The sequence below is a fragment of the Micromys minutus genome (genome assembly GCF_963924665.1).
Source record: "Micromys minutus genome assembly, chromosome: 24".
Taxonomy (NCBI): domain Eukaryota; kingdom Metazoa; phylum Chordata; class Mammalia; order Rodentia; family Muridae; genus Micromys; species Micromys minutus.
In genome coordinates, this window is record NC_137959.1 from 9024687 (window position 1) to 9052394 (window position 27708).

The following is a 27708-nucleotide window of genomic DNA, read 5'->3' on the forward strand; positions in this document are numbered from 1 at the left end:
TAGAAGGAAGTTGAGCTTTGAGGTGAATCATGTCACCTGTCCCTTAGCTCACGAAGGTAAGGGGCAGCGCAGAGTGGGAGCTACACACAAAGGTAGACTTGCCATGGGACTTAGGAGGGAGATGGTGGTGGGGGGCAGCAAGTCTGAGATTCAGTCAGCAAGCACGATTTCTCAGTGTGTAGGGCTTGCTTTAGAAGTTGGGTGTGGCGGCCATGAACTATCTAGGCCCCTGGATGGCAGTTTCCTACCCAACAGTTCCTATGAGCTGATAGCCAGCCCTGTGAATAACTGTGCACACAGGAAAAGACACATGCAAAGGCCCCGAGGCAGGCTGAGGCAGAGAAGCATGGAGAAAGGGGCGGAAGTGGGTCATGCTAGGTGGTGTCTCAAGGACTTTGAAATGGGAGGAGGGAGGCTGTGCTGAGGGACCCCACACTGGAAAGATGAGACATATCTATCAGAATGGAGTGGAAGGGGCAGGTGGGGGTGCCATGGTGCTTCCGGGGGGGGGGTCCTTCCTAGAGTGTTCTTCTAGGCCGTTAGCAGGTGAGGTTGATGGCCCTAGGCCGTGGTGGCCCTGAAGACTGGGGTATGGACCTCGTAGAAGCAGAGGGTAGGATGAAGAAACTGCAAGTCACAACTGAGGGCCTGGGGGGAACTTGTGGCCAAGGAAGCCATCGGTCCCTTGGTCCCCACTCCTCCTCCCACCCGACTGCCTGTCTCCAACTCACCCTAGAGTCACCTAGAAAGGAAAGAGGGGACTTGGGTGTCCCTGGTCCCCTATCTGTGGCGCCAGCCAGCTGGATTCTAATTAGCTGCCAGAGCAGAGAGACAGGAAGCAGAGGCTAGGGGCGGGGCTGGATTCCTGTCCAAAGCTAAAGCTGAAATCAGGTTAGGTACCCCTTGCCCTCCTGTGGGATGAAGATGCTTGCTGGTAGAAAGGAGTGAGCAGGGCCAGGGGCTAGGGATGAGGTTGAAGCTGCTTTGGTATGGGTGGGTGCTTGGCAGCTATGCTGACCTATCAAGAGAGGTCTCACTGGAGAAGGGACCAGACGTGGTGAGAGTGACCTGGGACAGGACCCATAGGGTGCAAAAGGCTCAGGAAGTGCCTCACCGTCAACAGAAGACAGATGCCTTCTCCTGCCCAGTGTCATTTCCTGTCCTCCTTCAGGCTGGTGGGCCAGGCCGTGGTACCCTGGTGATGCGGGGCGAGGCCCCCCCCACAATCCGCTGAGATCCCTGTGCCCACCCCTGGCCTTCGCCATGGCCCGCTTGGCTGCAGCACTCTGGAGTCTCTGTGTGACGACTGTCCTCGTCACCTCTGCCACCCAAGGTAGGTGTTGGGCAGGGCTGGGTCTCCAAACCCAGATGGGAGGGTGGGTAATGTGAATTCTCTGTGGACTGCAACCTCTACCCCAGATGAAGCTGGACCAGTCCAGAGGGAACCTGGTGATGCCACTCTTAGCAGGCACCATTGAGGGATGTTGAACTCACAGCAGGCCAGGGTACCAGGGGACCCCGAGGACCAAGACAGGCCTTCCGGGGGGCCACCTATTTCTCTGTCTTTCCCTCCCCCTCATTCATCACATCTCTGAGTCTCACTGGGACCAAGGCTTAATTAAAGCATGCCTGCTGACGTTTATTTAAAAACAAGTAATTACCCGGCTCCGGCCTGGGATCCTGCACATGCCACAATTAGTGCCCTGAGCATGCTGCCCACGGTCGATTACTTAGTTACCATCACAAGTTGGGTACCAGCTGGGTACAGGGTGACAGAGCTAAGATGGGGTCTGTTGGCCTTGCCTTCTCCGAGACAGTCCCCTTCCCACATTGTTGGCCCTGTCCTCTGGAAAGTCACAGAAAAGAAGGGAAACTGTCGGCAGGGTCCTGCTGGTCACTGACCCAGTCTCCCCAATACCCAAGTTCCGGGAGTAGCCCCTGCCAGGCCAGAAGGGCCCGCCTCCACCCCCAGCCCCATGTGAGCCAGCCCTCCACCCCCGGCCTCCCTCCCTGACTAGGGAGGCTAAAATTAGAGGAGGAAGCAGATGGTATGGCAGGCGCACATGGGGCTTTCTCTCAGCTGGGCTCTACTCATCCCCAAAACCCGAGGGCCCGGCTGCTCCAACCCTGGAGACCCCACTCTAAAGAGGGACTGGCTGCTCTAACCCCGGAGACCCCGCTCTAAAGAGGGCCTGGCTTGGCTTTGCTGCCACCGTATAGACACCTGTCACAACACTTAGCTTGCTCCATGTTGCCCTCCCCCAGACATCTGTAGCTTCTACCCTCCTGTACCTGGTGTGGCTGGGCACAAGCAGTGATGTGCAGCCTGGCTCGTATCAACCCTGGATCTTGAGAAATACCCATAACAAAATAAACAAGACCAAAATGAGTGTCTTGTCAGCACATTAACTGTAGATTAACCTCTGGTGGCAAGAGAGGGATCTGGGACCAGGGACCCATTAGGTTACTTGGAGCCACCAGCCAGGCCAAGGAGCAGCAGAGTTGGGACTTAGAGCTGTGCTGTGTAGCTCTGACTGTCACAGAGAAACCCCTCATGTGAAGCTCTGGTGTGAGGCAGAGTGCTACCCTCCTTTGATGCCAGTATTTGGGGTCGAGGGGGAAGATCAGGAATTCAAGGCTAGCCTTAACTACTTTGAGGCCACCTGGCTATATGTGATCCTGTTCCAAAAAACCAAAACAAAGAAAATTTCTTTGGTTTAGAAATTCAACTGTTTTAAAGTAGTTAAAAAAAAAAAAAAGAAAGAAATTCAACTGTATGATCCTGGCCTGGGGAAGCCACCACTAGTGGCTTTCTGAACTTAAGCACGCAAAAGGTTGGATGTGGTGGCACATGCTTGTTATCTGAGAATTCGAGGGAGTTTTAAGCCAGACTGGGCCACACAGCAAGACCCTGTGCCCAGAACAATAAATAATAAGCTAAACAGCCAGGCGTAGGTCAGTGGCACAGTGCCTGCCCGGGTGCAGTCTGCTCCTTGTATGGTGTGTGGTGGTACAGAGAGGTCCCCTGGACCCTCTCACTGTGACTAGCGACAAACTAATTTACTCAGAGCCAGCAGCAGCCACAGAAGCTGCTGTACTCGTCAACAGTTTTTTGCAGTGGGAAGACAGATTCGACCGAGTCTGCTGAAACAAAATAGTAAAGTAAGTCTGCAGTCTGCGGGGACAGCAGCATGTCCTGCCATCCCCAGTTTTAACTGAAGCCACACCCCTAGACTTGTTTGATAACCTGCATGGCAGCCGCTCTTCCAGAGGACTCCACCCTACATCCTCTCATCCCCTGATGAGACTTGTCAGCTAAAACTGCCACAGCTGTCAGCCCACCGACCCACACCACTGTTAAGGAGAACAAAGGCCTACCATGCTGGCATCAGCCCAGCCAGCTCCTGCTGAGGTCTCTGCAGCTTGCATGTGGAGCCCCTCCCTCCGTGTCTGCCCATAGTCTTCCTCAGGTACATGTGTGTGAGTCCCTCATTGGGTGGAGACTGGCAGCGCCACCCTGATGTCCTAGCCAGTCAGGAGGCTAAAGTAGGGGAATCACAGTTCCGAGGCCAATGTAAATCAGTGAGAAATGGTCTCCGAGTGAAAGATTCGCTAGAGCTTTCCTGAGCCGTGTGATGCCTTGGCAGTGAGCAGTATTGTAACAGTTACAGTAAAACGCACCCCAAATGCTCCCTGTATGTAAGGACCCTTGTCAGACTGGATTGGAGCCCTCTTTGAAAGCCTCATCTTAAATTAGTTTCTCTTGTGAAACATCATCTCCAAGCCAAATGTGGTGCACACTTGTTCCAGTGTGTGAGGCTGAGTCAAGAAGGAAGATTACTGTAGGCTCATGGCCAGCTACTTAGTGAGTTCAAGGTCAGCATAGACCCTATGATAGGGTCACTGAGACCCCCATCTTCGAGAAATTGTGTGTGTGTGCTCAGAAACACACACCTATAGTCCTAGTCTGGGAAAGTGGAGTCAGTAAAGCCAGTTCAAGGCTGTCTTGCAAGTTTGAGTCTAGCCTAGGCCCACATGAGACTGCCTCAGTTTAGTAGTGGGGGGAGAGAAACCCCAAAAGATGCTGTCTCCGAGTAGTCATTTTCCAAGGTATGGAGGCTTAGTTCTTCCGTTTAGTATAAGATTTTGGGGAGCAGCTAGTGAGACGGCTCAGGTGGATTGAGGTATTTGCTGCATAGCCTGACTTGAATTCAATCCCCAGAACCATTGATAAAAGAGTACAAGTTTCCCTCTGACCACCACACAAAAGAAATGTAAAAAATTCTTGATTGTTTTTAAAGAAGTTGGGAACACACAGCGGCTGATCCATAACGTCCAAGATGACATTCACTCTTTCTTACCAGGCGGAGTATTGCCAGAGTCAGCTCTCTCTAGGCCAAATTACCCCTTCTTCCACAGGGGTAAACGCCATTTTACAGTCCTGTGGGTCTAACATTCATATAACTGGTTTCCTAACATGGCTGAGCCCAATGGGTTCTTTATTCCCTGGTGACTGTGACACTGTCCCTAATGGTTCTGCAGGCCTGAGCCGGGCCGGGCTCCCATTCGGGTTGATGCGCCGGGAGCTGGCATGTGAAGGCTACCCCATTGAGCTGCGGTGCCCGGGGAGTGACGTCATCATGGTGGAAAATGCAAACTACGGGCGCACAGATGACAAGATCTGCGATGCCGACCCTTTCCAGATGGAGAACGTGCAGTGCTACCTGCCTGACGCCTTCAAGATCATGTCACAGAGGTGAGTCTGCTCTCCGACCTCCACATGTCCCACAGGAGTTCCCTGAGCACAGGCAGCAGCAAGTGGACTGAAGCTGCTTCACATGGACTGTGTCCCTTAACTCACTTGTCCCCATAGAGTGGTGGTTCTGAACCTTCCTAATGCTCGGACCCTTTAATACAGTTCCTCATGTTGCAGTGACCCCAACCATAACAAATATCTCACGTGCAGAATCTCTTGAGACACAACCCCCCACAAGGGCTGAGACCCATGGGTTGAGACTCACTGTCATAGATATTTGGCCATGTTGAGTTTGGGTGGGAGCTTGCAGAACCAAAACAAAGGTATCATGGGTACAGAGGGAGAAGGTTCTCCTAAGAGAGACTCCTCCTCACAGCTGACAGCATGGGAGGCTGAGGCAGGATAGTTTGTATACAGAACTGTCCTGAGCATGTTGAGGGGCAGTGACTGCAGTGTGGTTGTGGTGTGATGTCTAAGTATGTGTGTGCAGATGGGCAGCTTGTGTTTGTATCTCTGAGCAGCTATGTGTGTGAATAAGGGTATGTTTGTGTGGCTGAGGAAGCCTTCAGGGCCGTGGTGCCCACTTGTGAAGTTGCATAACTCCTGGAATAGTTTGTTCAACTAGTTTCTCCACAAGCCTGCTGTTCTTGCCGCCATCTTATCTGTGATAGTCCATTCTTCCTGTGTAGCCAGTGAGCATCAGTGGATACTTGAGTCAGATCCTAAGCCTCTGCTTAGAACTCTCTGGTTCCCACCTTCCTCTACAAAAGCCAAAGCCTTTCTGAGACTCAGAGTGTGCGATGTGATCTGGCCTGACCATGACCCTCTTGTCCTGTCTGCTCACTCAGTTTCAGCACTTGAACATGCATCAGAATTTGCTCCCCCCTGTAGCTCAAAGGCACCCAGCCTCCTCTTCTGGTCTGTCACAAGCTTCATGGGATCTTTGGGCCACAGGAACCTGGCCTGTTAGTTGAAGTGGCAAAGCCACCTGCTGAGATTTTTGTTTTGTTCTTGTGTTTTTAGAAACATGAATATACAACATATACATACATATATAATATATATCTCCATCCCTGTTGTCCCTACTGCCCTGAGAGCCAAGTGGCTGCTCTATGCTTCCTTGTGGCTCTCTACCTAGCTGGATACTTTGGCACACTCTGAAGCGGCAGGCCCCTACCCTTACCCTACCCCTTCAGGGCCCTGCCTTCCAACCATATTTCCATCAGATACTTAGTCTTTGCTTGGTATTTCATCTATGTCCTTCCTAACTCTAAGCTACTGGCCACACAGGAACAACAGACTTTTGACCTTTACGGCCATGGCTATGGTAAGGTACACAGCAGGCGCTTACTTGATGCCTGAGAGGGGCCTGCTCATTGCTCTGTAGAAAAGGGAGGAAGGCTAGGAGTCAGCAGTGGAGAAGACACCGAGATCGTCACAGGTCATTGGGAAGACCAGCTGGTTCAGATGTGCGAGGCTGGAGCTGCCCCATGCTCCCAGCTGTGACTTAGGCCCTACTCCCTTCCGTGGGAACACCCTGGTCCCTTTCCATAGTACTCACAGCAGCTAGAGCAGAGTCGTGTTTCGCTTCCTCTCTGAATGCTACCACTTTGTGTCTGTCAGGGTCCTGGCTAAGCCACAGGGTAGTTGGTGCAAACCTTCACTGTACCTTACTGCTCCACCTCCTGGAGTCCCATCCCCTGGAGGTGCACATCGCTCCCCTGTGGTAGCTCACTCCAGCTTCGGGGGAGTTTGGGATACAGTGCTGGGGATGCAACTCAGGCCGTGTCTGTGCTCGATGAGCACTCCACTGCGCCACACTGACCCTTGACATTAAAAACCCTAAAGTAAATGCTTCGGGCAACATTGTGTGTGCATTTACCAGCTCAGCTTAGTTCCAGAACATTCCATGGCTTCAAAAAGAAACCACATAGCCTCTATCAGCTGCTTCCCAGTCTCCTGTTGCCCCGGCTCTGCGTCCTCTCTCCAGGGATTTGCCTAGGCTCTATCTCCACACATACCAGCCTGCCCCATGCAGCCTTTCCTCAGAATCACTGTTGAAATTTTTCATTGGTGTGCTGAGTATCAGCACCATGGCACCTTTCCTGGCCAGATACCTCTCAGCCATGTGGGCAGGCTACATTTTACAAGGCATCACTCACTGGTACAGTGATGTACTAAGATCTCAAACAGGCTACATTTTGCTTAGCATCCCTCCATGGTCAGGCCTTTGTGTTGTCTCCCCCTGTTGGTGGAACTAGGCAATGCGGCTGTGAATGTGTGAGGATTTGCTCACACACTTGTATAAATTCTGTAGAGCACATTACTGAGGACCAGGATTGCTGTGTTGTGGGTGGATAGCAGCAGACCTTGCCTTGCCTGTGTCTCCATTTCCTCCTCAGCCTCCTGCGATTTCCCTCCTCTCTGTCCTTCCTGGTACGGGAAGAACTAGAGCGGACAGGTTACTTTTTTGTTTGGTTTTGGTTTTGTATTTTTGGATTTCAAGACAGGGTGTCTCTGTGTATCCCTGCAACTCTGTGTAGACCAGGCTGGCCTCAAACTCACATCTGCCTGCCTCTGCCTCCTGAGTGCTGGGATTAACGATGTGTGCCACCTCCCTGCTCAAGTTAAACTTACTACACAGATGCATGCCTTGTCTGGCTACTCCAGGGACAGAAATGGTGTTGGCTGCATTTCTTGTCTTAGTGACCTTACAGAAACAACTCAAGGAAGGGCTCGTTTTTGGCTCTGGGCTTCAGAGGTCAGGACATCACAGCAGGGGCATGTGGCAGAGCACGGTTGCTCCCATCATGGCTGCCAGGGAAGCAGAGGAGAAGTGTGGGCAGGCATTCTGCCTTTCTCCTTCCCCCTTTATTGCGTCAGTCCAGGCCTTCAGGCCATGGGATTTGCCTGAAGTTGTCCACATTTGGGTGGGTCTTCTCTCTGGCAAAACCCTCACAAACATGCCTAGAAGCACTTGACTAATGTCGTCAGCAGTTCTAAACCCAGTCTAGCTCACAACAAGGGTGACCCATTATTGCAGGAACCTTAGCTGGGCACTGATGGTGGTGATGAGCAATGTGAAGAAGCAGGGAGTGGGTGGGTGACTAGGCCTGAAAATGTTCTGCAGGACAGGACAGGGTCTATGGGGTGACTAGACCTGAGGACACCTCTCCAGGAGGTGACAGGGTCTATGGGGTGACTAGACCTGAGGACACCTCTCCAGGAGGTGACAGGGTCTTTGGGGTGACTAGACCTGAGGACACCTCTCCAGGAGGTGACAGGGTCTTTGGGGTGACTAGGCCTGAGGACACCTCTCCAGGAGGGGGCAGGGTTTGTGGGGTGAGTGAGCAGCCACCAAACGTGGACAAGCGTCTATGGTGGTATCTTCAAGTTGTCAACTAAGGTATTCTTTTCCATACTGGCTAGACCCTGGAGAAGCCGGCAGGAACCTGGGGTCAGTGAACTCCCTGTAGATATTCTGGTTGTGCTGGCTGTAGACTCTCAGACACCGTCCAGAGTGTGGCGGCATCCATGGGTCAGGTCTAGGTGGTCACATCAGGCACTAAGCCTTCCGTGGATGGTGTGATGCTCTTTAGTGACCAGCACAGGGGCTTTATGCTCAATTTGATGAAAAATGTCAAAGGTGTACTAGTCCAGGGAAAGCCTGCCTCATGGCTGTGGAGACCTGTGGGAAAGAAAGCAGGCAGGAAGTGAAACAGCATTTCAGTTTCCGTGCTCCATGGTGCCTCCCATTCGGAACTGTGTGTTTGCCCCAGAGCCCTCTGAGTCTCGTTCATTATTCTCAGCTCCTTTTCCTTCTCCGTCTTTAGGTGTAATAACCGAACCCAGTGTGTGGTGGTGGCCGGCTCTGACGCCTTTCCTGACCCCTGTCCTGGAACCTACAAGTACCTGGAGGTGCAGTACGACTGTGTCCCTTACAGTGAGTCATCTTGTTCCTCATGCTGTCTTGGGCCCTTCCCCCAGGGAGCAGGGAAGAACCTTGATCCAGTACACAAGTGCACACCAGTGCACACATCCATAGGGCTGGGCACAGGGCAGCAGGCTTGCTCCCACTCCGGTACATTCTTCTCATAGAGACTTTTCCACATGTGGTGGCTGCCCTGCCACCACACAGATTTGGTCCCTTCCTGTAGGGGTCCTTAGCCCTAGTCACCTGCCTACTTCCTGCTTCTTCACATGCCCTTTGCTTGCTGAAGCCCTCAAAGCCACACTCCTACAGCATGCTGGCATCTCTCCAGCCTCCCACCTGCTCTGTCTCCCTCCTGACAGTGGACACACCCGAATGGCCCTCACATTCATTGTCTCCTCCACACACATCGTCTCCTCCTGCCCCTTCCAGAGCATGGAAGCCAAGACATCTTCTAAGTTTCCTACTGCCTGTTAGTTTATGTGACACCCTCAGGACACTTCCTGTCCACAAAGGAAGTGCCACCATATTGGACTGACAGAGCCCCCTAAGATGATCTTTGGGAACCAGGAGCCCAAGTGCATCTGACCAAGGGAAGCAGACAGAGGCTTGCTCATCCTCAGCACCCCAACACCACCAGTTTTTTTTTTCCTGACCACTCTCCTCCCTCCTCCACCCATCACCCCTTTTGTCCTCTCACCTGGCTTCACACAGCCAGTCTGGAGGTAGGGAGACCCTCTAGGCAAAAGGGGAGGAGACAAGATCATCAGGGTATCCAAGTGAGGGGGCAGGGGAGCAGGAGACCTCATACTCTCCCTCCTCTCCCTCCTACCCAGCTCTCCCACCCCCACCCCTCCAACCTTTGATTTCTCCTTGCAGGTGAAGCCAGGATGATGGGTGAACAGGGTCACTTACTGCTCGCATAACTTTCTTCTTTTAGTCTTCGCCCTTTCCTTTCAGTGCCTGAGGCCTTCTTCCACCGCCTGAGGGGGATGCCCGTCTGCTCCCTGAAGCCTCCCCACAGCACTGGGGACACTGCCCACCCGCAGCTGGGGCAGCAGGGAGGGAGGTGGGACATGGCAAACCTAGGACAGAGGGTTGGGCAGGCGGTGTGAGGTTCGACTGTGGCTCCTGACTTGTCTGGCTCTGAAACCTGCAGCAAATGACTTAAAATTTCTTCGGGTGCTGCAGACGGAGGCGTGAGTCCTGGAGATCGGGAGTGACAAGCGCTTGGCCCTGCGGCCAGAGTCTGCTCCCAGGAGCAAAGCCCCGAAGGCAGAGGCTGCGACTTCACCCCCCCAGCGCCCAGCCCCGAACCTGGTTCAAGATGTGCTCAGTGATGGTACGGACGCTCTTTCCCGCCACCTGAGCCTCTTAACTCCTCTGCGATGGGGGAGGGGGTCAAAGCGTGCCCAGAGCACTTCCAGTAGTAGACAGCATGGGGCCCAAGCTGCTTTGAACCCCAGGCCACCATAGGTTTTGAGGGAATAGCAGCTGCATGGCCTCCTGTGTGGCTTCACTTCTCTGAGCCTCAGTTTCCCCACCTGTGGTCAGGATCCTGGTGGGCCTGACCGCAAGGGCCTGTACTGTTCCTGCATCCTCTTAAGCACTGGCTGTCACTGACTACACTTCACTTCTAAGCAGTTACTGTCATTGCTGTGGTCACCAACTAAGAATACCAACAGTTAGTCCAGACCGGCAGTCCAGAGACCAGGAAAGTCCCTGGTCCTGTCCAGAGTCCGAACCAAGGTACAAGGAAAAAAAAAAAGTAGCCACAGGTCCTAAGTGGAGCTTAGAGCCCTAGAGCCATGTCCCCTTGCGTGGCCCAGGAGCACAACCCAGGAAGATGGGCTGTGGGGTCAAAGGTGACACAGGGCAGGGGGTGGCAGTTTCAGATGGAGGAGAATACAGTGCACAGAGTGGATGTCATGGGGTGTCATGGGTAGGGCTGACCACAAGTGCTCCTGGGCAGGCAGAGTTAGTAGGCCCAGTTAAATTAGCTCCTGTCCCTCCACCCCCGATAACTGGGGTTGGGGTCCAGGAATAACTAAGCTAGAAGAGGACAGGCACACACTTCCATGACTTTCCCTGAGCATATCCTGAGTGCTAGGCCCTGGGCGAGGCGCTGGGGAGCCAGACAGGGTCCCTGCAGAATTCAAGCGGGTGCCCAGAGGGGATTGACCTGGTCAGCTACAGGACCTTGGGCTTCAGAGGCTGGGGTGACCCCAGTGCTGGTGAAGGGGGGGCACGGGTGGGGGGCAGGGATCCCACAGCTGCGGGAGGGTCACTGGAATGTGGGAACCCAGACATTGAACTAACACTGGATTTGCTTTGCAGCTGAGCACAGCCTAACTCTCCCTTCCTCCCCAGGTGCCACCTGTGCGTCATCAAGGGCAGTGGGCAGGGTAGGGTGCAGCTAGGGCTCCTGGGCCTTTGGTGGACTGGGCAGAGCAGCTGAACCTTGAGACACCCCCCCAAACCCTCCCCCCGGGAGTGTAGGAGCCTGTCTGCCACGTACTGTCCAGCCCAGTCTATGTTCCCTCCAATTCTGTGCCTCTTGTCTCCCTACCCTGGCTCTGTCTGAGGCCAGGGGCACCTGCCTGCCTGCCTCTGTTGTTCTGTGTCTGGCTCTACTGGCCTCTCTTTGTGCGTTCCAGGGGTCTGGAGGGTTTAGGGGAACACAGCTGGATTCAAGTGGGGCCTACTCAAAGGGGAAGGGGCTCAGCCTATGTTCTTGGCTGAGAGGGGCACCCAGGCCCCTGGGAGACCCTTCTCTCTGCCCCTGGTTCCAGCAGGAGTGTGTTAGCACACAGGGTGAAGAGGAGCCCCGTGGTTCCCTGCTATCTGGTTTCCCCCTACCAGAGTTCAGCTCCTGTTTGGGGCTCCTCTCTATACCTGGGGACCCTCCTGCCTGAGGGCTCTGTCTACCTGCCTGTCTGTACCATGCCCAGTCTCTTTGTCTCTTCCCTCCTGTGTGTCCCCCTGACCCTTCTCACTTTCTCCTCAGCACCCTCTCACCCCATCCTACCCCCAAAAGAAGGGACTCGGGGGTGGGGGCTGAAATGATGCTACGGAAGGGGTTGGAAAAGCAGGAGGAAAGACAGGAAGAGGGGGCGTGTGGCCAGAAAAGAAACGAAAGCAATTTAATCTTTTTTTTTTTCTCTTTTTTTTTCTTGCACATTTTTTTTCAATTTGTTTTCTCTCTCTCTTCCGATGCTTAAAGTAGAAGTGGAGCAGAAAGGTAAACGCACTGTTACCAATGCTAATCCCTAACTCACACTTTGTTCCACCCGAACCTTACTCATGTGGCCCCTCCCCCCCTCTTCTCCCCCACCCTACTCGGTCCAGTGATTTCCCTGCCCCGGGTGTCCTCCCAGCACAGCTGGGCTGGCCCTGGTGCTGCAGCACCACCAAGGCCAAGGTCACGGCCATGGGCTTCTCCACCTCCAGATACTCACGGAAGCTCCTCTCTGAGCCTGGCAAGATACCCCACTCCTACACCCGTGTGTCTCTCTCTCTCTCTCTCTCTCTCTCTCTCTCTCTCTCTCTCTCTCTCTCTCTCCCCTCTCACCCCCTTCTGTACCTCTCTGGTCCCTGGTCCCTGCAGGGTACCTGACCTCATCTCTCATTTCTTTTGCCTCCCTTAGGAGAAATGTGTAAGCTTCCAGGCGGGTGGGGAGGGAGGGACTCCCCAGCCTCCACAGGCACCGGTAGATGTCTCTCTTCCTCGATCTCTGTCTCTTCCTTCCCTTCCTCTTCCTTTTCCCACCTCTCTCTCTCTCTTCTCTCTCCTCTCCCCTTATACCTCTTGCAAAGTGTTTCTGGCAGAGGGTGGTGGGATGGAGGGAAACTTTTTTCCTTTGGGGGACCAGATTTCTCCTCTCTCTCTGGCTCCTGGTGGCTTAAGTTCTTCTGGTTTGGCGTTTCCAAGGCCCAGAGCTGTTGTGGAGCACAGAGAACCAGTCTCCTCACACCCCACCCTCCTGACCAGTCGGGTCTAGTACTGGGGAGGGTTGTCAGCTATCCCAGTCCCCTGGGAGGGTGCAGCCTACCCAAAGCCCGGGATGGGGGTGGGGGTGGGCTTCCTGGAGAGGGAGGGGGTGGGTTCTGTCTCTGCACAGCTGCAGTCAGGGTTTCTTCCGGGCTGATGTGGGAGAGGACCAGGGAGGGGTGGTGGGGGTCACAGACTTGCTCTGGGGACTTCCACAGGCCCCATAATTTCTTGCAGAGAGCCCCATAGTAGTGGATGGGGCTGTCCACTACAGGCCAGGGAGTGGAGGGTGACCTGCCAGTAGTAAGGCAGGAGGCAGTGGACAATGAGATGGCCCTTCAGGGTCCCTCTAGCCTTGAAATTAAGGTGGTCTGTGGAGGATCCCTGCCGGGGAGGTGGGTGGGTCCCTCTGAGCTGCTCCCCTCCCCGTTCCTTCCCACCTTGCCCATCTGAGGCCTGGGCACCATCCCTCCCTTGCTCTCCTGAGTCAGCCCTGCATTGGCCACTCTTCTTGCAGGCTTGGAACTCCGGCACTGGATCTCCTCTGTGGGCTGGGCTGGGGGAGGGAAGATGTGTTTGGGAGCTGGGTGCTGAGGAAGGGTCCTTGCTGCCCAAGGCCCCTGGCAGACCCTTCCTCATCTTTTCCCCCTTGGAATGACCTCTAACTGTGTTTTTCTCCACTGGTACCCTCTGACTAGCTCAGGCCCTCTTCATGAACACACACCCTTGGCAGGGGTTTGTTTCTATGAGATAGAGGGAAGACCTGGGGAACAGGAGAAAAAGGGTGGGGGTCAGGTAGTCTGGTCAGAGGGTACGGATAAAACTGAAAGGAACGCCGGGGCCTAGAACCCAGGCTTACCTTTGGCAACAGGGGCCGTGTACCTGGTTGCCCTGTACACAGTGCTTTGGTGCCAAGCCGACCCAGCGTTCTGAAGGGAGGATACAGATACACATATCCCCACCCAAGCCTGCTAATGAGCTAGGCTGGAAATAGGCACTAGACCTGACTCCTCCCCAGAGGTCCCTCACAACTGAGGCTGCCCACCATGCTGGTGCCAAGTCATCCCAGACCTCCCTATGCCCCTGGGGCTAGCTGCTTTGGTGATGGGCCAAGCAGGAGCAGAGAATTCACCATAGACCCACACACACACACACTCTACAGCCCTGGCCTGCCTATGGGTTCTGTCATGAAATGAGGGGGAGGTGCCAGCCCTCCTGAGGGAAGGGGCTGGCCCACAGTACTCAGGGAAGAGGGGGTTGGCCACGCTGACCTGCTGGATCGGTAGGGTAGGCTAGGAGCAGGCGGGACTGGGCTGTGAGGGGTGAGGGTGGGCAGGCCAGCGGTGCCAACGAGATGCAGTCGAGGTTTTCCTCTTTTCAGGGAATGGGGGGGTGGGGCGGGGCCCCCCACCTTTCTGACATCAGCGCTGCCTTGGTCCCTCCTCCCGAGCCGGGGATGGTCACAGGTAAATCGGGGTCCGGGGCAGGGGAGGTGGGGGGTTGGCTGGGGTGGGCTGGGGCTTTATCCTAGCACCTGGTTCCCTCCCTTGCCCCCTCCGAGCTGGACCTGGGACTGCCCCTGGAAGGGACTCTCAGTCGGGCCTGGGCCTTGGAGTGAATTCTCTGCTCACCCCCCTCTCTCCTCGCCAGCACTAACCTTTTCTTCCCAGGTGGTCTTCAGAGTGCCTCCCTTGGAGCCAGGACTTTGTGGATACACACACCCCTCCTTGTCTCTCTTCCCTCTGCACAGCTCCCTCACCCCAAATGTCCCGGGAGTCCTGTTCTCCATGTCCCCACTCCACCCTTGTGCACCAGTGTCAGTGTGTGCTTCTGAACCTGAGCCACCAGAGACCCTGCCGGCTGGGGCAGCACTGGACTCCTCCTGCCTAACCTGGGAGCTGCTTCCCTCCATCCTTTCCTCAGCCACCTACTTGGCGGGTACCAGCTGAGTGGAGCCCAGACAGTATCAGGGCCCTGAGGAGGAGGATAGACAGCCTTGAGTCTCCCTGCCAGAGTGGGTGTGGAAACATCACTCTACTTGCAGCTTTTGGAGGAGGAAGAAAGTGGAGTTTTTGTTTTAAAGAAAGTCTCCCTTGCACGGCTGGTGAAGGATGGGATCCCAGCCCTAGTTTCTCCATAGAGGCAGAGAAGAGAGGCCAGGGTGCTGATACCTGAACCTTGAGGCTAGGTGGCATTGCAGCAGAGGACCCCACTCCCCAGCCCTCGTTCCCAATCTGGAAAAGCTCTGGCCAAATCCTTTTTCCCCAGCCTGTAGGGTCTCTAGCAGCCAAGGAAGGGGAGAGGGCGCCACCTTCCCACACTAACCCTGCTCTTGATGGTCTCCAGGGTTCACATCTCCAGGGAGAGGGGCAGCTGGGCAGGGCGGGAGTTCCGGCCCACAAACCCCCTTCCCATCACCAGCCCGACCAAGCAACCATGACTGCAGCAGCAGGAGGGGACAGCATGGTTTCCTCCCCCACCGTGTGACCAACTTGCCTCTCTCTCCCCTCTCTCCTTGCCTCTGCTCCTCCCCACCTCCTCCCTGCCCACCCACCCACCCGGCCCAGTCTTCGTGTGCCCAGGGACCCTGCAGAAGGTGCTGGAGCCCACCTCCACACATGAGTCGGAGCATCAGTCCGGTGCATGGTGCAGGGACCCACTGCAGGCAGGTGACCGGATCTATGTTATGCCCTGGATCCCCTACCGCACCGACACACTGACCGAATATGCCTCGTGGGAGGACTATGTGGCTGCGCGCCACACCACCACGTACAGACTGCCCAACCGTGTCGATGGCACTGGCTTTGTGGTCTACGATGGCGCGGTCTTCTACAACAAGGAGCGCACTCGCAACATTGTCAAATATGACCTGCGGACCCGCATCAAGAGCGGTGAAACAGTCATAAACACAGCCAACTACCATGACACCTCACCCTACCGCTGGGGAGGCAAAACCGACATTGACCTGGCGGTGGATGAGAACGGGCTGTGGGTCATCTACGCCACCGAGGGGAACAATGGGCGTCTGGTGGTGAGCCAGCTCAATCCCTACACGCTGCGTTTCGAGGGCACGTGGGAAACCGGCTATGACAAGCGCTCGGCCTCCAATGCCTTCATGGTATGTGGCGTCCTCTATGTGCTGCGCTCTGTGTACGTGGATGATGACAGTGAAGCGGCGGGCAACCGTGTGGACTACGCCTTCAACACCAATGCAAATCGGGAGGAGCCAGTCAGCCTCGCCTTCCCCAACCCCTACCAGTTTGTATCTTCTGTTGACTACAATCCTCGGGACAACCAGCTGTATGTGTGGAACAACTATTTTGTGGTGCGCTACAGCCTGGAGTTTGGACCCCCAGATCCCAGTGCCGGTGAGGATGGTTTCTGAGGGGTGTGGGCCTGTGTGCACGCATTACTTTAGTACCAAGATGTAGGGCCCACCGTAAACTCTGGAGAATTAGGAGGTAAAGATCATAGTGTGTGGCAGACATCCACCCTTTCCATAGTCCGCACTTCGGTGTGCTTGATGCCTTCCAGGCTTGGGTTCGCTGTGCTGTGTCACAGGAAGCTCATGCACAAAGTGAGGCATTGTTTACTTCAGAATGAAACCCCAGGATTCTGGGCTCTACCCAGGGTTTCTGCTGCCTTGCCACATTAGTGTGAGATTGCTGGGGGTGTATACTCAAAAAGCAAAAAACAAAATTATTTGTTCTCATTTTGCCTCCAACTTCCCATGACCTACCCAGAGCAACCCCAGAGCTCCAAAGAGCCTCATGATAACCCTGAGGGAAGGTGTAGGCAGGTACCATGGTGACCACGGTCAGCTGTGTCACAGATGAGAGGTGATTGCACCTGGCAGCTTTGACACACACCTCTGGTACCAGCTCTGGGAGAGACACCTCATGGTACACAATAGTACATTTTACCCTCTTCTGAGTGTATATGTGAAGGTAGGGGACTTCTGAGCCCAAGAAGGCCAGGGGGCCCAGAATACTTTGCCACTTCAGTGGGTCAGGTAGATGTCAAAGTGCCCAGGGACCCTGTGTTTGATGGGTGTGACAATGCCCTGTGTCTCCTCTACATTCCAGGCCCAGCCACTTCCCCACCTCTCAGTACAACGACTACAGCTCGGCCTACACCCCTCACCAGCACAGCCTCGCCTGCAGCTACCACTCCACTCCGCCGGGCGCCCCTCACCACGCACCCAGTGGGTGCCATCAACCAGCTGGGACCTGACCTGCCTCCAGCCACAGCCCCAGCACCCAGTACCCGGCGGCCTCCAGCCCCCAATCTGCATGTGTCCCCTGAGCTCTTCTGTGAACCCCGAGAGGTCCGGAGGGTCCAGTGGCCAGCTACCCAACAGGGTATGCTGGTGGAGAGGCCTTGCCCCAAGGGAACTCGAGGTGAGTGCTGGAACAACCGCTGAGCTGGAAGGGCTTGGAGACCTACAGCTTAGCTCTAGGTGCGTCTGCAGCCCAGTGCCTGGGGAGCTGCAGGTGTTCAGCTCCTGGCCTCAGAGTAAGCATAGCCAGTTTTGGAACAGATAAACAACTTCGGTGTTCTAGGGGTTCCAGACAAGGTTTGGAGAGGCTTCGTGCAGATCTTGCCTAGGGTCCCTTTTCCCAAGTGTCCCTCTCCTACTCGCCCCCTGCTCTGTCTCCTCTCCTTCCTTGGCCCCTCTTCATCTTCTTCTCTTTGGCTTTTTTGTCTTATTTCTACAGGAATTGCCTCATTCCAGTGCCTCCCAGCTCTGGGGCTCTGGAATCCTCGCGGCCCTGACCTCAGCAACTGCACTTCCCCCTGGGTCAACCAAGTAGCCCAGAAGGTACCAGTAACTGCTGCCCCTCGCAGGCAGGCCACCCAGAACCCAGGGTTAGCAGGAGTCGTGGAAAAAGTTGGGGAGACACATAGGGCTGAAAGCTAGAGCAAGGGTTCTCCTTTTATCTAAATCTTGTGTGGGAAAGGCCGAAGGAGAAGATGGCCTACGCAGGTGGGGCATGTGAAGGGGGCTGTGCCATTGTGCAGGCCAGTGCCCACCAGACCTGAGGTCACCCTCTTCCCCACCTCATGCAGATCAAGAGTGGAGAGAATGCGGCCAACATTGCTAGTGAGCTGGCCCGCCACACACGGGGCTCCATCTACGCTGGGGACGTGTCCTCATCGGTGAAGCTGATGGAGCAGCTGCTAGATATCCTGGACGCCCAGCTCCAGGCCCTACGGCCTATTGAACGCGAGTCAGCTGGCAAGAACTACAATAAGGTGGGCCTGTAGGAAGGGGCTGCTGCACTGCCCTAAGCAGTCCTAAGAGATAGGGTTCCTAAGGAAGGTCTCGGGGAGAGTGATCTACTAAGGCCTCATGTCTAAGTAGTAGAGCTATGGGAAAGGATCTCCTGCAGCCTCCACCTGTCACCCCCTCCATTTCTTTCTCTAGATGCACAAGCGAGAGAGAACCTGCAAGGACTATATCAAGGTGAGCCCAGGAAGGCCCACCTCTTAGGAATGAGGGGACCTTGGCTTCCTGGGAACTTTGGGAGTGGAAGGGAGAGGAGGGGACATCAAGACTGTCCCAAGGAACTAGAGGATATGGGGGACTCATTGTATTGTTCTTGCTCCTCACAGGCTGTGGTGGAGACAGTGGACAACCTGCTCCGGCCAGAGGCACTTGAGTCATGGAAAGACATGAATGCCACTGAACAAGTCCATACAGCCACCATGCTCCTAGATGTCTTGGAGGAGGGTGCTTTCCTGCTGGCCGACAATGTCAGAGAACCTGCTCGCTTCTTGGCTGCCAAACAGAACGTGGGTGAGCACTGCAGGCACTCCAGGATCAGTCGCAGACTCTTGGAAGGGGTAGCTCCCCAATCCCTGGGCCTGTGGTTTTGCCGCAGGCCTGACGGCTTAGCATGAACCCTATCTGGAGAGACACTGATAGCATGTCACCTCTGCTCACACAGTCCTGGAGGTCACTGTCCTGAACACAGAGGGGCAAGTGCAGGAGTTGGTGTTCCCCCAGGAGTATCCCAGTGAGAATTCCATTCAGCTGTCTGCCAACACCATCAAACAGAACAGCCGCAATGGTCAGTGTCCCGTGGGGTTTTGTCTGCATGCATGTTGCCTACTTTGCACCTTGATCTTGGCTCTATATGGAACACAGTAATCATGTGTTTTAATCACCTTTTATCTGCCAGTAGTGTGGATATTCTACACTCTGCAGAGGCCTGAGTTCTGGCTCCATTTGAGATGGAGGCACAGAGTGGCTAGGGATCTGCCCAAGGGTGTACAGAAAGCAAAAGTGGGTCAGAGAGCCAGCCACCACTGTACTGTCAGTCACGCCCACCAAGGGATAATGGCCTTGTGCAAATGACACGTGCCAGCCCAGTTTCAGTGTGAGGGCTGTGGCTAAGGATGGCTACTGTATCTCCCTGTGCCCATCTTCCTCAGGTGTGGTGAAGGTTGTCTTCATTCTCTACAACAATCTGGGCCTCTTCTTGTCCACGGAGAATGCCACAGTGAAGCTGGCAGGTGAGGCAGGGACTGGTGGCCCTGGCGGTGCCTCCCTGGTGGTCAACTCACAGGTCATTGCAGCGTCCATCAACAAGGAGTCCAGCCGTGTCTTCCTCATGGACCCCGTCATCTTTACTGTGGCCCACTTGGAGGTGAGCCCAGGTGCACCCCTCAAACTCCCTAAAGTCCCAGCATCCTCTGTCCTAGACTCCATATTCCCCACCATGTGTTCACCCACCTGAGAGGAAGTTTCAGCTCCCTTGCTTCAGCTTGGACCATAGAGCTGGTGGTCACCTCGGCGTCCCCAGACACTTCTTTCATGCTTGTCACTGTCCCTGTAACTGGTATGAGGGCAAGAACAGAACTTGCAATTTCGACACTCTGTCCACCGCTATATAACAGGCCAAGAACCACTTCAATGCAAACTGCTCCTTCTGGAACTACTCAGAGCGCTCCATGCTGGGCTACTGGTCAACCCAGGGCTGCCGACTGGTGGAGTCCAATAAGACCCATACCACATGTGCCTGCAGCCACCTCACCAACTTCGCAGTGCTCATGGCTCACCGAGAGATCGTAAGCTGGCCAGTGCTCTGCTGTTCCGGGCAGGCCTGCCTGTTGCTGACCTAGCTTTGCATGGCATCCTAGAGAGCACACAGCATGGGCAATGCCTACAAGGCCAGCTCATGGGCATGGGGGGCCACCAGTCTTACCTGGGGCATGAGGCCTTGCATCTGGCTCGCTCTGGCCCTGAGGCACTCTGGAGAAGCAAATTGGTGTTACAAGCCTTCCAGAGCATGAGGAAGTGAGCCCGCACTGCCTGCATAGGGGTGGGGGCCAGCTTGGTGGCCGGTTGGGCAGCACGGCCTTGCCTGGGTCCTTGCCTTCAGCTGGCACCTGGCCAAACCCTGAGTGCACCCCCCCCCTTCTGTTCCCCAGTACCAAGGCCGTATTAATGAGCTGCTGCTGTCGGTCATCACGTGGGTTGGCATTGTCATCTCCCTGGTCTGTCTGGCTATCTGCATCTCTACCTTCTGCTTCCTGCGGGGCCTGCAGACTGACCGCAACACCATCCACAAGAACCTGTGCATCAACCTCTTCCTTGCAGAGCTGCTCTTCCTGGTTGGAATAGACAAAACTCAGTATGAGGTAGAGTATATACTTGGGGCCAAGGCTAGGCAGTCGGAAGGGCTGCAGCTCATGGAGCGGCCACTTACTAAGCTGCTCTTGCAGGTCGCCTGCCCTATCTTTGCGGGCCTGCTGCACTACTTCTTCCTGGCCGCCTTCTCCTGGCTGTGTTTAGAAGGTGTGCACCTCTACCTGCTGTTGGTCGAGGTGTTTGAGAGCGAATATTCACGCACCAAGTACTATTACCTGGGCGGCTACTGCTTCCCAGCCCTGGTGGTAGGCATCGCAGCGGCCATTGACTACCGAAGCTACGGCACTGAAAAGGCGTGAGTCACCCTGTTGTCTCTGTGATCTTCATCTTCTTGGCTCTTGTGGCTGGCTTTCTCTGGGCCAGGGCGGGGGTGGCCAAGCTTTCAGGCATCTTTCCACTCTGGTTGTGTTTCTTTGTAGCTGCTGGCTGAGGGTGGATAACTACTTCATCTGGAGCTTCATTGGGCCTGTCTCATTTGTCATTGTGGTGAGTGGCACTCCCAAGTACTGGGGCTCCTGTCTTGACTCTCAGCCCCGGGCTAGGCTCCTTCCAGCTCTACAGGCACTTTGTAAAAACTGGCAGAACCAAGCAGATGAACACCTGCCCAGAATTCACAAGGCCTTCTGTTCTGTCTAATCACACACACACACACACACACACACACACACACACACACGACCTTAAGAGTAGCTAAAAGACCAGGATAACTAAATCAGTGGTTCCTGAGGCCAGTGAACCTGGCCTTGTTTCATGCCAAGTCAGGACCGTTGGCCTCACAGTATCGATAGCAGATAACTAACTGCAGATGTGGGCACCTTGGGCCCTGTAAGCAAAGAAGGCACTGAGAAGGGGTTGGAGCACAGCCTGAGCCCGCTGTCCCGTGCTCCTACCCAGGTGAACCTGGTGTTCCTCATGGTGACCCTGCACAAGATGATCCGAAGCTCATCAGTGCTCAAGCCTGACTCCAGCCGCCTTGACAACATCAAGTGAGCCGCTAACCCCAGGGACCCTCAGACTTTCCGAAACTTTCCGTCGCTGGTACTGTCCAGTGGGGTTTTCAGTGAGAGGGTATTTGCACCTGGGATAGCCCTGTTTAACAGAGCCAGGAAGTGCTGCAGTCCATCCAGCCTGTGACTGCAGAGTCTGTGAGTCTGTTCAAGGACACCTGGAAAACGGGCCACAAAGGGGGTTTTAGTGGACTGAAATGATGAAGTTGGCAGGGAACAAGCCCTCCCAAGCCCTCCTCAACCTCAGGCTAGATCTTACAGAACATTGGAGGGAGGCCTTGGGGCTGAGCCATCTTCCTTGGTGAGTACTGTGACTGCCTGTCCCCTGGCCATCAGGTCCTGGGCACTGGGTGCCATTGCGCTGCTCTTCCTGCTGGGCCTCACCTGGGCTTTCGGCCTCCTCTTCATCAACAAGGAGTCAGTAGTCATGGCTTACCTCTTCACTACCTTCAACGCCTTCCAGGGGGTCTTCATCTTTGTCTTTCACTGCGCCTTACAGAAAAAGGTAAGGGTGGTAGAGTTTTCCTCAGCGACACTCTGGATTGTTAGGGGAGGGAGGCCAAGATGAGGCTCGGGTCCTTAGTGTGTCCCTTGGTCACCTTCCTAATATGAACATTTGAATCTTAATAGAGGCAGGGTGGGGGTATTCAGTCAGAAGTAAAGACAGTTCTAGAAGAGTAGCAGCACAGAGCAGATCTCACTGTGGGTATTCTTGTAGCCCTGTTAGTCATTAGGCCCAGCCTTGGGTGGCAGATAACTGGGAACCACAGTTTAAAATTCCCCCTTAACAGTGGGAGTGGCTCTCCCTCATCTGGCCTCAAGGGCACTGCACAAATGGTGCACATGCAAACATACAGGCAAAATACCCATGCTCATAACACATAAGGAGCCAGGCGGTGGCTCACCACCTTAATTCCAGGCAGAGGCGGGCAGATCTCTATGAGTTTGAGGCCAGCCTGGCACACAGAGCAAGTTCCAGGACAACATAGAGAAACCTGTCTCATAAAACACAAAAACAAGATAACACATGAGGGAGAATTTAAAAAAAAAAAAAAAGTCAAGGGCTGGAGAGATGGCTCAGTGGGAAGAACACAGACTGCTCTTCCAGAGGTCCTGAGTTCAGTTCCCACATGGTGACTCACAACTATGTGTAATGGGATTCGATTCCCTCTTTGTAAGTCTGAAGACAGCAACACAAACAAAGCATACTGACTGAGGATGTAGCCGAGTTGGTAAAATGCTTGCCATGGAGTTTGGGGTCATGAATTGAGCACAGTGGTGCATGCCTAGAATTCTGGCACTGGGGAGGTAGGGACAGGGGGATCAGGAGAGCATATAATTCATGTTCCTTAATGATGTGTTAAGTTGGAGAATGAAGGGATGAATAAGAAAGGTGATGGTGGGGGCTGGTGAGATGGCTCAGTGGTTAAGAGCACTGACTGCTCTTGCAGAGGACCTGGGTTCAGTTCCTAGCATTCACATGGTGGCTCACAACCATCTGTGATGAGATCTGATGTCCTCTTCTGGTGTGTCTGAAGACAGCTACAGTGTACTCTTATGTATTAAATCTTTAAAAAAAAAAAAAAAGTTGATAGTGGAGGAAAGATTATGGACCAAAGTTTCAGTGACCTGCCAATCACAGAGATCAGTCTTTGGACCTCTTAGGTAACCAGTTCTGAGAGTGACACTGCCAGTGACTGTCACCTCTCACACAGGTGCACAAGGAGTACAGCAAGTGCCTGCGTCACTCCTACTGCTGCATCCGCTCCCCACCTGGGGGAACTCACGGCTCCCTTAAGACGTCAGCCATGCGAAGTAACACCCGATACTACACAGGGACCCAGGTACCCGGGCAGGGAAGGCATATCCACCAGGTCTCTCTGGGGCCAAGAGGCAGGAGTGCTCTGCCAGAATCTCAGAAAGATCCTGGAGGGCAGAGTGGTCCTGGAGATCCCCTCATGTTTGGGCTGTGTCCCCAGAGCCGAATCCGGAGGATGTGGAATGATACCGTGAGGAAGCAGACAGAGTCCTCCTTTATGGCAGGTGACATCAACAGCACCCCCACCCTGAACCGAGGTGAGGTCCCCCCGTCTCTGCTTCCTCTCTCAGAAGCTCCCTGCCCCAGGTCTTCTCGGAGCTGCCTTGTAACCTTTTATCCCTCCCTGGACAGGTACCATGGGGAACCACCTACTGACCAACCCCGTGCTACAGCCCCGTGGGGGCACTAGCCCATACAACACACTCATTGCAGAGTCTGTGGGCTTCAATCCCTCCTCGCCCCCAGTCTTCAACTCCCCAGGTGAGGACACTTAGACTGCCTGGATACTGGGGAAGAGCAGCGTCCCTGGTTGGGAGGCCCCAGGGGCAGGTCCTAAGGGGCCTCTGCTTAGCTCATTCTTGTCTTCTTTCCTTTGTGGGCTGGTGTCTACAGGAAGCTACAGGGAACCCAGTAAGTACCACTGTCTCCTGGAAGCATTTCCAAAGGGGGATGGGAACAAGCCTTCTATAGCTTCTCATGGACTTTCTATTTGGGGTACCCCTACCCACAGGCTCTGACATGGTCAGGTGGGACCCTCAGGTAGAGAATGAAAGTGAGGGGGTTCAAGCCTAGGGGAGTGTACCTGGATACACAGGGCTCCGCTTGATGAAGTTTTAAAACTTAAAGAAAAACTCAAAGACCCTGGGGAATTGGTCCTAATACACACCCTCATCAGCCTATTGCTAGTTGGCAGACCCCACTATAGCTGAGGCAGAGGAAAGTGAGTACAGTGACCCTGGAACAGACCCCTCAGCTCCTTTGCCTACCTATCCAACCAGACCCATCCTTATTGCTCCCTCTGCCCTGCAGAGCACCCGTTGGGAGGCCGGGAAGCCTGTGGCATGGACACCCTGCCCCTTAACGGCAACTTCAACAACAGCTACTCCTTGCGAAGTGGTGATTTCCCTCCAGGGGATGGGGGTCCAGAGCCACCCCGAGGCCGGAACCTGGCGGATGCTGCCGCCTTTGAGAAAATGATCATCTCAGAGCTGGTGCACAACAACCTGCGGGGGGCCGGTGGGGGCGCCAAAGGTCCCCCACCAGAGCCTCCTGTGCCACCTGTGCCAGGGGTCAGTGAGGACGAGGCTGGTGGGCCCGGGAGTGCTGACCGGGCAGAGATTGAACTTCTCTACAAGGCCCTGGAGGAGCCACTGCTGCTGCCCCGGGCCCAGTCGGTGCTGTACCAGAGTGATCTGGATGAGTCGGAGAGCTGTACGGCAGAGGATGGGGCCACCAGCAGGCCCCTGTCCTCCCCTCCGGGCCGGGACTCCCTCTATGCCAGCGGGGCCAACCTGCGGGACTCGCCCTCCTACCCGGACAGCAGCCCCGAAGGGCCTAATGAGGCCCTGCCCCCGCCCCCACCTGCTCCCCCTGGGCCCCCAGAAATCTACTACACCTCTCGTCCGCCGGCCCTGGTGGCTCGGAATCCCCTACAGGGCTACTACCAGGTGCGGCGGCCCAGCCATGAGGGTTACCTGGCAGCCCCCAGCCTCGAGGGACCAGGGCCCGATGGGGACGGGCAAATGCAGTTGGTCACTAGTCTCTGAGGGGCCTCATGGACCAGAGGCCTGGCCAGGGAGGGAATCCAGGAGGGGCTCTGGTGGGAGCAGAGACTGATGGAGGCAGTGGCTGGTGGGCCACTCTCTCCAGGTGCCCCTCTGCCTGTGGGCCCCACAGTCCTCTTGGGGACTATGACCTGGGCCCCAGGTGCCAGGGTTAGTAGACAGGGTTTCCACCAGCCACAAGCCCCACCCTCTCTAGGGGAGTGCATTGAGGAGAAGCCCCCAGGGCCCTGGGAATGAGGGAGAAGCTGGTAGGTGTGACCAACTTCTGAAGCTCCCTACCTGTGGAGGGAGAAAGCAAGGGATGAGGCTTCCCTAGGTGTGCAGGGGGTTGCCGCTTTTGAGGTGGCCGAAGCCTTGTAGGATCCACCATATCTGCTGCTCACTCTTCTCCTTCCACCAGACAGGGTCAGTGGGACAGATGGACAGGATCCTTCCATGCTACAGTTCCTTGCTTCCTGGAGACTGGGCCTTGTACCATGAGAATGCCCAGGCCCAGGGGATAGGGCTGTGGGGGCTGGTGGTTAATGGTGGAACTTTCTCTGAAGCTCCTTTCTCCCTTGCTATTGGCCCTGTCTCCCAAGCAAGCCTGCCCCTCAATCCCGAGTGCACCCAATGACCCCCTCCCTTGGGGTGACTCCTGATGAAGCACAACTCCCCGCAGGGCCCCTAACCCACTGGAGTGGCCATATTTGGGCAGTTCCCAGTCCTGTGGGCTGGGCTATCTGGGGAGCAGATTTGGGGTCTGGGGCTCCCTGAGGAGTGGGTCCTGGGTTTGGATCTTTCCCTAGGGGGTTCACTTACCCCTCTCTCTTATTCCCCTATCGCTGTAAATATTTCAACAAAATGGAAAAGGAAAAAAAAGACAAAAAAAAAAAGTAAGAAAATCTCATCACTTGAAGCCACCGGGCACCTGCAGCCCAGGCCAGCCCGGACTTTCTCCAGAACAGAGCAGCGGCCAGCCCTGGCAGCCAGGACTTTCTGTATGCATACATCCCAGCCGGGGTGGGCAGCGCCAGAGCAGCTTTTTACACTCCAGAGACAAAACAAATCTTAGAAGCAACAGCGAAACAAAGAACCTGTCCTTCCCAGCACCGGTCCTTCCACCTCGCTCAGCCCTCCCTGCATCAGTCAGCCCTCCTGGGGCGCGTACCTCACTGCCTGCCCCAGGGCAAGAGGCCTGTCTCCCCTGCCCCACTGGCCAGGAGACATCTTCACACCCAAAGATGCTTTTGCCAAGATGGCTGCACTACCCCTTTGAGTTCCTGCTTCTTGTGTACCCCTTCAGGACTCACGGCGGGCAGGAGGCTGGTGCCCCATCCTGAAAAGGGCAAGGGAAAGAGGAGGTCAGAGAGTGGCTCCTAGGGCTGAGGCTGGGGTGGCAGTGCTGATGTCATTTCAGGGGTGGGGGCAAAGGTGAGAGGTCACTTTTCCTTATCCTCCCCCTACCCCAAGCCCTCAGGCAGGCTTAGGGTGTCTGCTAAGCACCTCCGGCCCGGCCTGCCCTCCCCCCAGTTTTTTGGGGGTAGCATAATCCTGCTGCCATCTTTCAGAGGTGGCAGTGCACCTCTGCTGACTTCATCCTGTCTTTCCTGCCTCCTTCCTCACAAGTGCCATGAGTTTTCAAGCATCCTCGGGTCTCAGCTTGCTGCTGCCATGAGCTTCTTTGGGTTTGGGGGCAGGGAGTCTAGGAAGGAGTTGAGGAGGGGGTGGATGGGTAGCTGGAAGGACCCTTTTTGCTGCTAGAAAGCCCTCTCCCTTCTAAGGAGCTGGGACTGGCTTGTCCCCAGTCAATGATGGGGAAAGGGGCCAGACCAAAGATAATGGTTTGCCCCATAGAGGGGAACAGATGTGAAAAGGCAGGGTTTATTCCATCTCTGGTTTTTTTCTGGTAATGTTTTAGCCTATCTTGCCAGAAGACCATGGGTGAAGTCCAGATAGGGAAGAGGAGACAGGATGGGGACAGTCTTGCCAGGCAGGTATGAAGAGAGCGTGAAACGGCTTATAGCCCTTGTCTAACCTAACTGGGTCTGGACATTGCTGTGGCTATACGGAGTGGCTGGCTTAGGAGCCAAAGGATTGGACTCCGCCCAGGCCTGAGGCCTTCAAACACCAATAAAGCTGGAAGATAGGTGTGGGGTGAAGAGCTCCCCGGGAATTGGCAGGCACAGGAGTCCTGTGCCCTCTCCCTAGACAGACCTCCAGAGGTGGGCTATGGAGGGTAGGCTGTGGTGTGGCAGGGCCTGTTGGTTCCTGCTTTAGCTGGAGTCATTAGCACACTTACTCCCAGGCCTCGGAGCTACATGGCAGGTCCCCAAGTGGGGCTGGATCCACTACAATCCAGTGTAAAGCCACCCAGAGAGCCCAGGTGTCCTACCCTAACCAGACCTGGTGCCTTGACGCCCCCACCCCAGCGGGGACGGTACAGAGAAGGGTCTTGGTCTCCTCCCTTCCTTGGGCTCCTGAATTCATTTGCTCCTAAATCTTGCTCATTTTTTTCTCTAGGTTTTCCCCCTTTTGGTTTTCCTAGCTATCCAATTTCTTCCTTTGTGTCCTTTCTTTGCTGTTTCTGTGTTTCTCTCTCATTCTCAATTTCTTAGTCCATTTGGGCCTCCTCCCTGCTCCCATACCCTACTCCCTCCCCTCCTTGGTCTCCTTTTCGATATGCCAAACCAATTTTGGGTCGAGTGCATTTAACGAGAATAAAACAAAAGGCTCATAAGAACGTTTCAGAAAAAAACAAAAAGTTTTAAAAAAAATGTTGAG

General features: G+C 55.0%; 1 protein-coding gene across 2 annotated transcripts; it reads left to right on the plus strand.

Annotated features, from left to right (window-relative positions):
* Positions 1-1248: 1248 nt before the first annotated feature.
* ADGRL1 (adhesion G protein-coupled receptor L1) lies at positions 1249-26539 on the plus strand (the record flags this gene model as incomplete). 2 transcript variants are annotated; one of them, XM_080936608.1, is made up of 23 exons in its annotated part: positions 1264-1333; positions 4543-4756; positions 8590-8699; positions 11914-11928; positions 15246-16046; positions 16764-17078; positions 17397-17500; positions 17749-17934; positions 18107-18145; positions 18295-18478; positions 18630-18752; positions 19117-19331; positions 19582-19752; positions 20116-20325; positions 20410-20630; positions 20755-20821; positions 21230-21321; positions 21679-21847; positions 23058-23186; positions 23322-23418; positions 23513-23641; positions 23774-23791; positions 24191-26539. In XM_080936608.1, the coding sequence occupies 23 exons, from the start codon at positions 1264-1266 to the stop codon at positions 24925-24927; spliced, it is 4416 nt and encodes a 1471-aa protein (XP_080792734.1). In that variant the 3' UTR covers positions 24928-26539. The 2 variants fall into 2 exon arrangements, with proteins under 2 accessions (XP_080792735.1, XP_080792734.1); XM_080936609.1 differs by lacking the exon at positions 11914-11928 and having other exon boundaries at positions 1249-1333.
* Positions 26540-27708: the final 1169 nt, after the last annotated feature.